Genomic DNA, 16,217 nt, shown 5'->3' on the forward strand with positions numbered 1-16,217 from the left:
GTCACTGCAGACTGGTTGAAGCCAGCCCACTGACTTGTTTACTGGCCCGACCGTGTGCTTAAATGTTTCTCACAGAGTGTTCCCAGGAAACTGTTTTTAGAGAGCAGGTGGTGAAACCACCTCCACCATCTCCTTAACCTTTTCATGGAGTACAGTATAAATGGATTATTACCTCTCAAATGTCCTGTAATGTCGTTTGACATCACAGGACCCAGTCTGAATATGTTTGCTAAACGTAAATATGTTCTCACTTTACTAATCTCCAACGAATGCCTTGTTTAATATAGAACCTTTATAGCTGTAAATATGAGGAGTGGAAAATATGCAGGTGTATGGCTTTACTTTCACCCTGTTTACCAAAACTACTTCAGAGTTTCTGAGTAAGTTGTCACACTGAAGATGAATTATGACACTGTTTTATGCATACAGGGCAATATTGCTATAAAGCAGCAGTTTATGGGAAAGAAAGATGTTTACAATAATGTGCAAAAGTCTTGAGCTATGGAAATATAGTGTATAAATATAAGAAATACAAGGCAAAGACTGAATTTATACAATTCTAATAAGGTTGAAAGTCAATATTTGGTATGACTACTTTTATTTTTCAACACAGCCGGGCTTTTCTGTATTTATAATTTCAGCAATTTTGATAGGATTTCCAACACCACTGGCTGAAATGAAGCCCCAAACCATGAAAGAGCATCCACCGAGTTTTACAAGTGGCTGTAGATACTCACTGTTGTACGTCCCTCTTGATCTCCTCCCTACACATACTGACAATGATGTGAACCAAACAATTCCAAATTCAGATTCAGATTTTCAGTCCAGTTCTTGTGTAATTTGGATTGCCTCAGCCTACCTGTTTTCCTTCCTTGAGAATGATTTCTTGTCAGCCATCCTCCCACTGAGACCATTTCTGATGAGGTTTTAGTGAAGAACAGGTGGATGATGAAGGGTCAAGTCCCCTGTTTTTTCATTAAAAAAAAATCTGTTCTTATCTGGTTTCTGTATTTAAGGACAACCTTCACACCATGCTGGGACAAGTTATTTTTGAATAGCTCTTTGAAAATCACCTTGTAGGTGCAAAAACACAGTTTTCTGTCTGTCAAACTGTGTTATCTTTGGCATATTTTGTGGATTCAACAAAATAAATGAGAAGAAATTAGATATTTTTGTGACAGGCTTACCAAAGATCCTAATGATACAATTCAAAACTGGCTCTTGGCTAAGTTGTCTTAGGTGTTAATTGCTTTAGCTGGGTGTGTTTTCTAATTCATTAACAGGTCAGTGTTAAGTGGCTTAACAAATAAAAAACATTCTTCTAAAAATGGTTAAAAGACTTGAATGAATATAATCAAAAAAAGCAGCCTGGAGAACTATGGCTCAGTAGCACCAGGTCTTATCTTAAAGAGTTATCTTATCTTATCTGGCTCCTTGGAAGCAAAATATAAAGAAACAAGGGAGGCTCAAGACTTTTGCACAGTACTAATATGGTTACAAAATTTAGTAGTGTCGTCTTGGGAACAGAACAACTTCCTGACACATGTTGCAGCAGGTGAATCCTTTGATATTTGGAATATGAGGCTGTGCTTTCTGACTTCAGAAAAACTTGGCGACCTGTGACCCAGAATGCAATGGAAAGTCACATGTAAGGAGGCATGCACTCACAGAGAGCCAACACCCCCACCTACAAAGAGTGCACCTCCTCCCCCTGACACTTTCCATTTGGCAGCTGTTCCTCTTGTTGGAAGCAGCTTGTGTCCCTGTTACAAATCAACCCAAATGATTGCATTCAGATGCTCTCTGCACCCAACCACCATGGCCCATGGTATGGATTGGCTACGAAGCATAACTTTATCTTTTTATCGCTTGCAGGGATGGAGAGGTGGGGGATTCCTAAAGCTTCTAAACTTCTAGAACTAATTCTGTTCCCTGGGCACAAACAGTAAGAAATGATGCGGTGCAAACATCTCATGAATCCAGACAAGCCTTCCAGTCTGATTGGCTGCATGTAACCAACCAATAGAAAAATACCCTGTGATGTCAGCAGAGTAATGTGAGCTGGTATCTGGGGAAGAAAAGCTGAAATTTCACACAAATATCAAACTCTGGATTCCAAACCTGAAACAATGTTTTTAAAAAAATCCATGAAACTTTCAGCAGTAAGTTCTTTACTGTGTAAACGGACTCCAAATAGACCTGAATGTTTACGTGTACTCAGAGATTTCATGCCAGGCTGCCATGATGACAGCATCAGGAAGAGATCAACAAGAGCTCAGATATCTGGCTCAGGCTCACAGACTGATAAACATGATATTCTCATGACAGGTGTACAGCGTGTTTGGCTACAGCGCATGTAGTCACGTGGAAAAGCTTCCTATAAATTTGGGGAGGCTTCTTCCATACTGGAACAGTAGGCACACAGGAGACGAGAAAACGTATAGGATTAACTACCAAAGAGGACTGTATACATTTTTTCCTGTTCATTGGATTATAATTTACTTGGAAAAGTATTAAGGTAAAAAAAAAAACCCAACCTTGCATATCAACATAGCTGTGATTTTTTTTTAACTCTGTAAATTTTTATTGGCAGTTAATTGAAAATGTCAGTTATATTTGCTTCAAGCTGTGGGTCGCTTTCAGCTAAAACTGAATGAATGATGATTTGCTGAGTTGTGCTATATGGTTGTTTTTGCAGCGAGTGGTGGTATGCTCACTGGCTCATTTCGAGGAGAGTTTATGGCCCGAGGCATTTCCACAACAGAAGCACTTCGAAAGACTAGCTTGTTTCTTGAGAAAACCTGAAACTTGTCATAATCCTTACTCACAGGTTTGTATGACTTTCAGCATGAACAGCATGAAAATATTTCCAGCACATCCAGTGCACTAAATACACCCAGGTTTGTCACAGTTAGTCATTTTAAACAGATCAAATAAAAGTCGTTTAATATAAGAAAATATCAGCAGTTATGCATGTAGTCTATTTTTACTTTACACGGTTATATCCCATATTTGGTTGTCCAGGCAGCAATGTTCTTTGGTGCTTTGTGTTACACAACCAAAGGTCTTTGGATCGTAAGAGCATATCTTTCCATTCATGTCCTCAGCTGAGGCGCAGCAATGGTTGGCATGAAACCCAAAGATGTGATGCCCTCTGCGGCAGTTAAGTTCTTCGGAGCAGGCACGGCAGCCTGCATTGCCGACCTTGTCACCTTTCCACTGGATACCGCCAAAGTCAGACTGCAGGTTTGACAAACAGTGTTAACCAGATGCCTTTAACCTTATGATAGATGTCATATTAAATCCTCTTTTATTTGCATCATGTCGTGCAGCTTCAGGGAGAGTCTCAGATAGCCGAAGGGGTTGGTGCACTGAAGTATCGGGGCGTGTTTGGCACCATCACCACCATGGTGCGCACAGAGGGGGCCAGGAGTCTGTACAATGGACTGGTGGCAGGCCTGCAGAGACAGATGAGCTTCGCTTCTGTCCGTATCGGCCTTTACGACTCCATGAAGCAATTCTACACCCGAGGCACCGAGAGTGAGTATCAGTGAGCGAGCAACAAGTCTGCTTCTATTGCACGGCTTCTTCGTGACCAACATACGTATGGCACACAGGTGCAGGGATCGTTACTCGGCTCATGGCGGGCTGCACCACCGGGGCAATGGCTGTGGCTTTTGCACAGCCAACAGATGTGGTAAAGGTGCGTTTTCAAGCCCAGGTCCGACTGGCTGACGGCGAGAGGAGATACAACGGCACCATAGATGCCTACAAGACGATTGCCCGAGATGAGGGTGTACGTGGCCTGTGGAGAGGTACCTGCTTTGCATTCAAGTCATTCATCTTTATATGAAAATGCCCTCGGCTGTTCTCATAGTTACGATCCTCTTTTGTGTTCCAGGATGCATGCCAAACATCACTCGTAACGCCATCGTAAACTGCGCAGAGCTGGTGACCTACGACATGATCAAAGAACTCATCCTGAAGTACAACCTAATGACAGGTGAGGCCATGAATGAAAGCTACAGACAAACATCCCTCAAACGTCTGTCAAATTAACGTGAAAGTTGTGACTAAACTTCTGTCCTCCCACAGACAACCTGCCGTGCCACTTCACGGCCGCCTTCAGCGCAGGCTTCTGCACCACAGTTGTGGCTTCTCCTGTGGATGTAGTTAAAACACGTTTCATGAACTCAGGACACGGCCAGTACAGCAGCGCTCTCAACTGTGCCTTCACAATGCTAAGAAACGAAGGATCCACGGCTTTCTATAAAGGGTAAACACACTCTAACATGACCACGAGGCAAGCAGAGATGCTACAAAAGTCCTTTTGAATAATTCTTCACTTGTCTTTCTTTCCTCTTCTTCAGGTTCATGCCTTCTTTCCTGCGACTCGGCTCCTGGAACATTGTGATGTTTGTCACCTATGAGCAAATTAAAAAAGGCATGAGCAGGGCACAGCAGTACTGGGAGTCTCCGTTCTGACCGCAACTAGTCACTTTTTTTTGTTCAACTCAGGACCGCAAAACACAACAGCCTAACGCACACCACAGTGCAGGGGGTGACTACTGACGACTCTTGGTTGGAGACCTGAAAATACAGGAGCATGAAAACACAAGAGTTGACATTAGAAAGAGTTTGAGCAGGAAGACTTCAGGGACATTGTTGCAATATTTAAAATAATTTAAAGGTTAGACCTTACAGAGGCTTCATGCATTTTAATGGTCAGAAATTCCATTACAAGAAGCTCCTTCTGGTGTAAACTTCCATGTTTAAATGAAATAATCACGTGAATAATGTTAGGCCGTAAAGTTAGTTTTTACTTCTTTTAGGCTTTCCATGAAAGCAGAAGACCGTTTATGTCCAACATTACATACCTTAAAATGACCACAATATGTCTTTCTGGATTGTTTACACTGTTTACCTTTTGTAGTTGTAGTTTAATGTATTTGCCACTAGATGTGAAAAGTATGTATGATTTGTTGCTGGTCGATAAGTCATGTATATTTTGTGAAATAAAGTACTTTAATTAGTGAAAAATTGTAATTTCGCCCATCCTTTTGTCTGCTATTGAATGCCAGTGTTGCTTTGTAACTTTATTCTGAATGTTTGTCACTTCACATCCCGACTCCCACTCCTAACCTGTTAGATATACAACACTCCTCACAGGGAGAAATTGGGAATGCGGATTTCCTAAAATCTTCTGGAAAAGCCTCAGAATTTTAGGGAAGCAAATGCGGCTGATCTCTTAAAAATATACCTCCTTTTGAAATCTAGCATTTATTAGTGCTTCCACTTAATAATATAATAATACTCCTGAATAATAATACTCCTGAAATGCGCCTCCGGAGTTCAGCCACATTTACAGAGATGTACCTACACATGGTAATACGGACCATATGCATGTCTTCTTCATCAGTATCATGTTGGCCTTCTGCTTCTGTTACGTCCCAGATTTCATATGTTACTATATAATTTTTTTCACTCATGGATTTTTTTGCATGTATGTATTTCTGATGGGTTGCTTATTTGTTTAACGTGGAAGTGACCTTGTTTCTTAATATATTTTTATGCCTGTGAGGCCCTTTGAACATGATATGTGCTACTGGGCTATACAAATAAAAATGAATTGTTACAACAAACAAATCATGAAACAGGCCGTCATAAAACACCTCCCAGCATTTCTTTTGGCACAGAACCACCAGTTTAAACCTAAAATATGTTTTTTTTTTCATTTATGAATTACATTTCCAACTCCATAATTCTTTGAGTGCTGTATCTGTCACGGTCTGGCTGGCAGACCGTGGGGATATGGGGGAATGAGGACCCAAAGTGCATGGTTCTGCGATGCAAACAGTGCACTTTATTTACAGTGAAGGTAACATATGCACAATAAATCCCCTTTGCTCCCTAGACTCCCATGTGTGTGTTCCCCTCCGACATCCGTGCTCCTGGCAGTTGTGTTTCTGCACACCCTGTGCGTGCTGCCCTTCTGGTCCCTCGTTCCACCTGCAGGACAATAACAGAAGCAGCCGTTAAACACTAAACCCGCGCGCACACACGATCCGCACTTCCTACTACTACCACACACACACACACACACACACACACACACACACACACACACACACACACACACACACACACACACACACACACACACACACACTGACTTGGAGTCTTAGCTTAATGATCCTGCGCCAGTGGGAGCTCCAACACTCTCCTAAGTAGCTCCCCCGACGAGCCCTGATCACCAACAGGTGTGTGGCAGGAACTTCAGGTGTGACCAGTCCTCCTGCATGGCCACACCCATCAGGCCTGCATGTGGCTGTCCTCCAGCCACACATGTACACACCCTGCCTCTACATATGAGTGGAACACCGAACACAGCATAGTGCAGAAAAACACACATCCCCAAATAACAACAACAACAACAACAATAATAATATTAATAATAATAATAATAATAACAATAATGGTCCATCCTGCTCACGGACCCCCGAGTCCTCCAGAGCCGGGTCCGTGACAGTATCATTTCCATAGGTCTCTGAAAAAGATCTTACCAGGTACGATATCTGTGCAGTTTTTTTGCACAGGCCATCACTCTGATGAACACTTGGATCACTGTCATATTATCTCACACACATATAGTGCAGATATGGGGGTATGGATAAGTTACTACATAATTGATGGATAACTGGTTGATATATAAAATATATATACTGGGAATCAACAGTTTAAATATACTGTTTATATAGTAATCAGTTATCCATCACTTCTTTTTTCCATAATTTATCCCAGGATAATCATCAGGAAAAATAAACTGCACTTATTATTGAGATCATCCAAGCTAACACTAGCACAAATGAGCATTTAAACCTTTTAGGATAAATGTGAAAAAAAAAATCACTTCACATTTTATATTTTTATGACAGTTCATGATGAATCTCTGTGATCCAAACACCTGGTTCAGCTGCTGCAGTCCCATAACTGGGTCAGTCAGATATGGAAAGATAGCGCCACCATACCACTACATATGCAGGACAACATGCACCCATGCACTGACTCATAACATGGAAATTTACAGTCCTTGTATTTGCCAACATGGCACTAAAAATACAACGCTGCACTTTTTTGGAGTCCCCTACAGTGGCATAGTTGGATTGCAGTTCTGCCATTTAAACAAACAATACTGTATGACGACTAACTGCATGTTTCAACCTTCCAGCTCACTACTAAATGCAGGAACAACAAGTTACGAAACACGTTTTAACGAAAAGCTGCAGTGAGACAATTACCGGTTTGAACATATGGCTACAATTTGGGGTGCAGTGTACATGCGCGCGGCTTCTTGTACTTTCATCATGACTCAGCATTTACTTTACAAGTCTTTGCTGCACAGACCACCTAAAGAAATTGTTGGGTTGATTAAAATGTGTTTAAACAAATTAAAAAATCCATCTTCAAAGATAAAACATTGATTTTATGGAATAAGATCTAATTAATGTTTGTGCATTAATGTGGGTTTGGGGACATGATGCATTTGATTGTGAAGTCAAGAAGACAAAAGGAAGGCGTGCTCTAAACTACACGCATTCCCACACGTGACAAATGCAGACTCTGTGCCGTGCCGACGCAGAGGTTTACAGTCGGCCCACATATTTGGGGTGGGACCCCACCATGTAACACATGCCATGCTATGATGTAACAGCATCATGGGCAGTATTTAAAGAGGCCGACCTCTTCCCCGCTCCTGCATCTGTTCCACTTATTGTCTGAGATTCGACGAGAGGTTTGGTTATTGTCCCTTGGTAAGGCTTTTCAACTCTACAAATCATATCACAATACAGGCAAATTTTACCTTTTTACTTTTACTGTTTACTTTCCTGTTAATATTATTAATTAATAAAGCTTTGTTGGATTGCTATGTTGATTTTAAAATGACTCTTTTATGCAGGATTTGGAGTATGATTATACGCCTCATTGCTGTTAAAAAATCTATGGAAAAACAAGAAAAGTTGTTCATAGCTGGGACAAAGTTCAGCCAGAGGGACGCCTTTAGAGAATCCTGATCTCTAAAATATATGTCCCAAACTGCTCCTATAAAGGTAAGACTTAATGACTTAAAATTAGATTTTATTAAATTTGCAATGCTTCTTTTTTAAAACCATGCAAGTACACAGAACATAATGAACAGCAGTCTCATTAAAGCCTGTACTTGGGGGGGGGGGTGCTGCTTTTGCTGAATAGAGGTGTTAAATGACCTTATGGCACACACCAGCTGGAGGCATTACTAGCCTCTGATGATCCTCTAATCGCCTGAGCCAAGGTGTGAAACTGGGTGTGGGTCCCAATCAGCTGTTTGGTCTCTCCAATGTAGAGGACCAGACCTCTACATTGGAGAGACCAAACAGCCACTTCACAAGCGCATGGCACAACACAGAAGAGCCACCTCCACAGGACAAGACTCAGCTGTCCATCTGCATCTTAAGGATAAAGGACACTCTTTCGAGGATGCCAATGTTCACATTTTGGACAGAGAGGACAGATGGTTTGAAAGAGGAGTGAAAGAAGCCATCTATGTCCACTGTGAGCGACCATCTTTGAACAGAGGCGGTGGTTTACGACACCAACTCTCTGCCATCTATAATCCAGTTTTGAGTTCCCTCCCCAGACGCCTTAACGCCCACTCACATCCTGGGCCATCTGACATCAGGAATTCGCATGATAAGGTGGGGCCAGGTTTCACAATGAACTCACCCGAAACTCTGGCTGATTGGGACCCACACCCAGTTTCACACCTTGGCTCAGGCGATTAGAGGATCATCAGGGGGTCCTTTTGTCCCTCTGTGGGGGGATACTCCCACTAGGTTTATATCTGGGACTCTCCACCATTTGACCTTAGAACTGAAGAAGCTTCTTGGATGAGAGGTGAAACGTCTTCAAGTAACTTAAAGAAGTCCAGACGCTTTTCTTTGCAAGCTCCTTTGATTACTAGCTACTAGATGGGATGTAACTCTCATGTGTCAAATTTAGAGATGCAGTTTTAAATAAAAAACATTTGTCTCTGAATGCAGTGTGTTTGTGAAATTTTTTTCTGTCAGATTTTGCAGGAACATCTTGTCGTGTTCACGTTCACAAATACAACGCTTGTGTTTTTTAAAAAACACTGTGGAAAATGGTTGGATTCAGGCCTGCAGATGTGCCACCTTCGGCAGCTGTAAAGTTTGTGGGAGCAGGAACTGCAGCCTGCATCGCTGACCTGCTCACCTTTCCCTTAGACACAGCCAAAGTGCGACTGCAGGTATTAAAGTATTCTTGTGTAACAAACACAAAGCCAATTCTTGTAACCTTAGTAGCCTGAACTTTCATTGCACAGATCCAAGGAGAGGCCAGAGGCTCCGCTGCTACAGGGAGCGGCTCTACGGTAAAGTATCGAGGGGTGTTCGGCACCATCGCCACCATGGTGCGTACTGAGGGTCCTCTGAGTCTTTACAGTGGGCTGGTGGCAGGACTCCAGAGGCAGATGAGCTTTGCGTCTGTCCGAATTGGTCTCTACGACTCTGTTAAACAGTTCTACACTAAAGGCTCTGACCGTGAGCATCTGTGATTGGATTCTGACAGTTGTTTATTTGGTTGAGGGGAAATTTTGACCAGTCTCAACTGACATCTCTCTCTTCCCTGGTTTAGATGTGGGCATTGGGAGTCGGCTGCTGGCTGGATCTACCACAGGTGCCTTGGCGGTTGCCATTGCTCAGCCCACAGACGTGGTGAAAGTTCGCTTCCAGGCACAGGCCAGATCTCTTGGCCGTGCCAGGCGCTACTGTAGCACAGTGGATGCTTACAAGACCATTGCCAAGGAGGAAGGCATTTGTGGTCTGTGGAAAGGTAGCTCAAGCTTCCAAAATGCGTGTTTTTAAAAGGCTGCTGCTTCATTTCTTATGATGCATCTTTGTTTTCAATGTCACACAGGCACAGCTCCAAACATTGCACGTAACGCTATTGTTAACTGCACAGAACTGGTGACCTATGACTTCATCAAGGATATGCTCCTTAGGTCCACGCAGCTGACAGGTAAAACACAGTGGCTTCACAGCAACATCACGCATGTGTATGATATAGCACTCAGCCCTGGGTTCTGTGCACTCCACAGATAATCTGCCCTGCCATTTTGCATCAGCCTTTGGTGCGGGGTTGTGCACAACAGTGATCGCCTCTCCTGTTGATGTGGTCAAGACAAGATACATGAACTCTGCTCTTGGCCAGTACAGCAGCGTTCTCAACTGTGCTGCTGCCATGATGACCAATGAAGGCCCGCGTGCTTTTTACAAAGGGTAACCCAGTGATTCCACATTCATTTGACAACTCTTAATGTGAATGAAACGAAACCAAAAATGTTTTTGCCTCCATTTCCATTTTCTTAAGGTTTATCCCGTCTTTCTTACGCCTGGGGTCCTGGAACGTGGTCATGTTTGTGACGTACGAGCAGCTGAAACGAGCAATGATGGCAGCGAATCACAGCTGCAAAGCTTATCTGTAATCTCTACTGTCTCTTGATGGGCTCGTGTTCGACCACACTCACATTGTCTTTCATTTTTGTTATCTTCCAGCGTGTTTACAGAAATATTCTGACAGAGTGCAAAGTGCAAATAAAAACAGAAAGACATGATTTGCAAATGTATCAGTATTGCTCTCTCCTGACAGACATGTAGCCACATGAACAGTCCAATCAATCATTCTGATTACACATGTATTTGGAATGTGATTAATCTTTAAAAGACAGAGCTTGCTTGATCAGATACTTCCTCTCAGCAGAAAGCGTCTTGGGGAACTTAAGGTCAAAAGTAATTATGAGGTTTCCTCTCTGGGAAGGATTCTTGGACAGCGGCATTCCTTCTCCGGACAAGACTTTTTGGTATCTAGGGCTGATATGACATGACAAACAAATCAGAGAGCGGAAACTTAATGCAGATAGTGCACAAAATAAAAACACAATAATCATTAAGTGTTACAGCAGATGGTTATGCTGGACATTTCTTCCTGTTATAAGGGAGTTTTTCATTCCCACTGTCGCCAAGTGTTTGCTCATAGGTGATCCTATAATTGTTGGAGTTTTCTCTGCTTTTTTTCTTTTGGGGGGGGGGTTGTATTTCCTTACAATACGAAGCACTTTGACGCGACTGTTGTTGCACTCTGGCACTACATAAATGTAAAAACAACCAGACTGGGAAAAACAGTTTTTCAAGACAGTGACTGAAAGCACTTACTGGACAATGTCATTGATAAGAACAGAGAGCAGCCTGCCATCTAGTGTCTGCACGTCCACAGAGAAGCCAGTTAAAGCCTGCGAACAAGGGAATCAGCTTACAGCTTCAAAGAAACCTTTTTGCATGGCCAATAATCAATCCATGACATGACTCACCATCTCCAGAGTAATCTTTGCTTTGTAGATGAGGTCATTGTTATGTCTCACAAACAGAGGATGAGTCTTCTGTCGCACAATAAACACAATATCTGCGGGAATGCTATTTGGTCCCTGAAGGTAAAACAGCAAAACAAAATAAAAAGATTACCATGCAGCAGTCTTTACAGACAGTTCTTTATACATTCCCTCCCTGGGTAAAGGAAAGAATATACACAAACAAGGCAGTGGTACAGTCAGTACACATCATCATAATAAAAAAACAGAGTAATAAGAAGAATAGCTTTGAGCGCATAATTTCTTTTGGTTAAAATTGCCCAGAGTACAATAACCAAAATGCCTTTTGCTTATTGTAATCGGGTGTTAAAACCGAACATGCTTACTTTTGGTAGTAAGCGTGTTCCATTTCAGTGAACCTATAAAAGATCTGCAGGAACAACGTACTTGTGTGCAGTCTATGCAAAGTGCCAATTTTAGGAAAACCTTCACAAGTAGTTAGTCATCAGTTATACTTGCAATAGCAGAAAAAGGAGTACAATAAATTATAATTTGTTAAAAATTCCCCTCTCCTTTGTCGCATTCAGCCTTTTTAATGCTTACCTCTACTATCTTTTCACTAATTGCTGCACTGCAGTAATGTATATACCACAATAACAATGGCAACCTGCTAAATTTCCCTTTAAAGCTAACTGCACACTGAAGCCTAGGATTGATTACAGCAAAAAATACATTTCTGGGTTATAGCAGCCATATAGCTTGGAAATGGCATCAGAGCCACGAGCCCAACTCAGGCTGTAGGAAATATTTATGTATAAAAGGATAGAAATAATACACTATACCAACTCATAAGCTCACTTTCAAACCCCCCATTTTAAAATGATGTGTAGGCTGGTTAATTACCTGATCTCCCTCTTTGGGGAAAGTAATTCTTGTGCCTTCGTTCCATCCAGGCTTGACATCTATACTCAGAATCTTGTCTTTGATACTGGATGTGCATCCATCGTCATTCATGACCTGTAAAATGAATAAAGCATCGTACAATATATGAGGCAAAATCAGTGCTGTATCCAACAAAAGCCACGGGAGGGAGAAAATATAAACATGTCTTACTCTGCGAGATATCTTGATCTTTTTTGTGCATCCATGGAAGAGATCGTCCAGGGACAAATGAAGGTCTCTCTCTATTGGGGAATCTTGCGTTTTCGCCACTTGGCGCTGCAGGCCACCGAACTGAAGCGGCACATCATTTGTGTAGAAGTCTAGTAAAAAAAAAGAAAAAAAAGAAGGGGGATTAAAGGATTAAAATCAAAAAGGCACATTCACTGTCGGGCTTTGATTATGTTTTTTTCTCACCTGCAAATGGGTTGTCACCCCCGAAAAACTGTTTGAATGTCTGGTCAGGATTCCCATGGTAGACGTATTTTGATGACCAAGTTCCATTGCTGGCAAACTCAAGTGGAATACCACCTCTCAGGCCTTCCTCTCCAAACTTGTCGTAAGTTGCCTTTTTTCGAGCTTTCACACAGAAAATTGGCTTTGATTCACACACATATGGTACATTCTACATACAATAAATACAGCCTTTCCTCAGACCAAAATACACTTCACTGTATATTAGCCTGTATTACTATTTTAATATTAACTGGTAAAAAATATTCTATTTCTGATCCTTATAACAGTTTCCTGCTAAATTTTTTTTTTAAAACAAAAAGCTTTAAATACAAATCTGCAGTTATTTCCACTTCTCTTTTTACAAAAATGTTAGTATTGTTTATAATATAACCAATTTTAAACTGATTTGTAGCTGTGGGTTTATCTATAGCATTGTTTAAAACCGTGAGTGGGAGGGTAGATACAATACATTGCGATACTTTGTGTGGTGATATTGTATCGATAGAGAGTCACCAAATATCGATATTTTATAAAGAAATATAAATACTCAGGGAGTACTATGAACAGTAGGACTCATCTTACATTGAGATGATTTTATGTAGCTCATTGTCTTTTATCCTGTCTTCCTTCTCTCACCCCAACCGGTTGCGGCAGATGGCCCCGCCCCTCCCTGGGCCTGGTTCTGCCGGAGGTTTCTTCCTTTTAAAAGGGAGTTTTTCCTTCCCACTGTCGGCAAAATGCTTGCTCATAGGGGGTCATGTGATTGTTGGGTTTTTCTCTGTATGTATTATTGTAGGTCTACCTTACAATATAAAGCGCCTTGAGGCGACTGTTGTTGTGATTTGGCGTCGTATAAATTGAATTGAATTGAATGTAAAATCAGCTCCACTGACAAACCACCCAGGACTGGACACACTTAGCTTGACAAAGCTACATGCTAATTAAGAGCGAACTTATGGCTCATAAGTAAAAACAGGACAGCAACCTCCTTGCAGCTACAAAATATTTTTTTAAGAATCGGTGACTGCCTGGTTATAGAATTGAATTTTTTCACATTCTGCAACTGACTAAACAGTTGCCCAGAACGTGAGGGTGTCGAACACAAATGGTCAATTTTGATCGGAAGGCAGTTGCAGAGGTCACCTGAGAGGAGGCAACTTTTCTGCAAACAGTCTCAGTCTGACTTAGACTGACTGCAATCACTCTCTGAGAGAATGTCAAATAACTGACTCAACCGGCTCCCAGGTGGCTATATTCTGGTTTTATTTACATAGAACAGGAATGTCGCTGGTTGCAACTGAATGCAAAATCACGTATCGCAGGAATGTTGTACACCTTCCTTTGATAATTCAATTGATTTGTGCTGCTTTAAAAAGAAGAATAATAGATCATCACAGTATAACAGTATATCAGTTAAACTTCAGAGATATCAGTCTGTTCAGTTGGGAAACATGAACCCGTGTGAATCCGTTTCGCTTACTTTGGTCCAAATGAAAGTAACGCTGGAGAGGCATCAACGAGACAACCCCACCCAAAAACCTGACTGTTTTTGCTGTTTGTCAGTGAGAAATACATGCAGCCCATGCAGGTTGCACAGGTAGTCGAGCTCAGTTCTCTTCACACAGGAGAGACACACACAAGCAGTGAGGACATGTGACAGACATGAAAGGGTCTTGAGACACTGTGGTGAATGTTGGGCTGTCTGCCTGATCCTTCAGCATGACAGATTTGGAGGGTTCCACAGACCTCCACGTGCTGGTAGGTCGGTGATAAAAGTTTGCCAAGAAACAGACACATCTGTTGCCTTCTTGAGGTAATTTTCGAGAGCACTGGAAATGTTCCTCCTGTCCCTTTTTATACAAAGGAACAGACATGGGTACTGATGCTGTGGTGATGCCCCTAACTGCCCAGCTCTTAGCAGCTCCACACTCTTGACACTGCTGACAGATACACCTTCTTACATCGGCTCTTCCTGATTTGCAGTCCTGGAGCAGCTGTGCACTGACTATCTTTGCAACGTGAATGGGATGCAGGTATCATGTCATTCCACCAGAAGTGAAAAGTAAAGTCACAAAAAGCAAAGCTAGAATGAACTAAATCACGAGGGATAAGGAACGACCACTTTCATTTGCACCAAAGCAGCTGAAATGGATTCAGTACGATTAACTGACTTTTCCTTAGACTGTGATCATCGAGTGTCCCCTTATTGTTTTTATCCGTGCGGTTTCCAAAATAAAACACACTTCAGTCTCGATATTCTTCCACTTACGGTCGCTTAAAACATCATAGGCTTCACCCAACTGGGTAAATTTCTGGGAGCTTCCAGGCTCTCTGTTTCTTTTCGGATGAAATTTGAGTGCAAGGCGTCGATATCTAAGAAAGAGAAAGAAATAACTGAGGAATAACAGAACAAGCCTCATTACTAAACATGTGAGTTTCATATGTATTAAATGACTTACGCCTTTTTGATGTCTGCATCTGTTGCGTTTCTATTTATTTCCAAAGTCTCGTAGTAATCATTACTCATTGTGAAACTAAGTATTTAAAACCACATTTAGACATCAAAGAAATATCCAGCTAAAACACAGAGTGCGGGTGCGTGAATTGGTTTCCACGGAAACGGCTGCTGGGAGACTCTCGCGAGAATTGCAAACACTCGCGGACATTGATTTAAAATAAACTATTGAATGAAAAAACAAGAAACAGACTGCAGTCCAGAGAAGACTGCTCGTCTTCAAATAAATAAGAAGAAATTTAGAAGTAATAAACGTTGACGGGAGTTGCTACTTCGCAGTGAAGTAATTATTACTGACCTCTTTCGAAAGCTTTTATAATGTGGCATTATTTAATGTCTCCGCGTAGTTAGTTATTGTCTGCTTTGTAATATGGCCTAGAATCATATGCAGATGACCACGATATTAATGAATAGCTGTGCAACAATCTGATAATCACTCAATGCTAGATCCCAACTAGGTCAGGTAGATAGGGTCACTTGACATTTTGCATAGTGGATTGCTGGCATGTCTCGTGTTTGGGGGCCACCATTGCATTATTTCTTTTGTGGACTTGCAGAACAAACAGTAGGTAATGAGTCAGGCCAGTTACTGTAGCTTCAGCATACCGTGATCTTGTCTATCTGTAAATTTTTGAAGCACCTTGGTTATTTTGTACCTCGACAGTCATTTTGAGATTTTCTGTAAATTAACTGTAATATTATTGGACATCAAACCTGTATGTATAAAATCAAAAAGTTAAATGTGATTTGAACACTGAATGTCTCTGACTACAATCACTTTTTCAGTACACAGCTAAACATCTATATTTCTGTAACTTTCATTATCTTGTAGTAATTGCTGCCAGAAATTATACAGAAACAGATCACCATCTCAGCACTTAAAAAATA

At 41.6% G+C, this 16,217-nt stretch overlaps 3 protein-coding genes across 4 annotated transcripts; 2 read left to right on the forward strand and 1 right to left on the reverse strand.

Annotated features, from left to right (window-relative positions):
• Positions 1-2,401: 2,401 nt before the first annotated feature.
• On the forward strand, positions 2,402-5,614 carry LOC146378848 (dicarboxylate carrier UCP2-like). The gene is made up of 8 exons (XM_084941941.1): positions 2,402-2,518; positions 2,699-2,830; positions 3,108-3,246; positions 3,333-3,540; positions 3,618-3,815; positions 3,902-4,003; positions 4,096-4,276; positions 4,371-5,614. Exons 3-8 carry the CDS (start codon positions 3,121-3,123, stop codon positions 4,483-4,485), a joined length of 930 nt encoding a protein of 309 aa, XP_084798067.1. The 5' UTR covers positions 2,402-2,518; positions 2,699-2,830; positions 3,108-3,120; the 3' UTR covers positions 4,486-5,614.
• A 2,154-nt stretch (positions 5,615-7,768) lies between these two features.
• On the forward strand, positions 7,769-10,540 carry LOC146378849 (dicarboxylate carrier UCP2-like). 2 transcript variants are annotated; one of them, XM_084941939.1, is made up of 8 exons: positions 7,769-7,811; positions 7,958-8,108; positions 9,105-9,304; positions 9,380-9,596; positions 9,691-9,888; positions 9,973-10,074; positions 10,154-10,334; positions 10,426-10,540. In XM_084941939.1, the coding sequence occupies exons 3-8, from the start codon at positions 9,179-9,181 to the stop codon at positions 10,538-10,540; spliced, it is 939 nt and encodes a 312-aa protein (XP_084798065.1). In that variant the 5' UTR covers positions 7,769-7,811; positions 7,958-8,108; positions 9,105-9,178. The 2 variants fall into 2 exon arrangements, with proteins under 2 accessions (XP_084798065.1, XP_084798066.1); XM_084941940.1 differs by lacking the exons at positions 7,769-7,811; positions 7,958-8,108 and having other exon boundaries at positions 8,341-9,304.
• Positions 10,330-15,494, reverse strand: dnajb13 (DnaJ heat shock protein family (Hsp40) member B13). The gene is made up of 8 exons (XM_084941938.1): positions 15,274-15,494; positions 15,084-15,187; positions 12,776-12,937; positions 12,533-12,681; positions 12,323-12,436; positions 11,423-11,536; positions 11,268-11,344; positions 10,330-10,925 (listed from the first exon to the last, which is right to left on the reverse strand). The coding sequence occupies exons 1-8, from the start codon at positions 15,339-15,341 to the stop codon at positions 10,766-10,768; spliced, it is 948 nt and encodes a 315-aa protein (XP_084798064.1). The 5' UTR covers positions 15,342-15,494; the 3' UTR covers positions 10,330-10,765.
• Positions 15,495-16,217: the final 723 nt, after the last annotated feature.

This window comes from Perissodus microlepis, chromosome 10 (assembly GCF_051167445.1).
Source record: "Perissodus microlepis isolate ML-2025 ecotype Zambia chromosome 10, ASM5116744v1, whole genome shotgun sequence".
NCBI classification, from domain to species: domain Eukaryota; kingdom Metazoa; phylum Chordata; class Actinopteri; order Cichliformes; family Cichlidae; genus Perissodus; species Perissodus microlepis.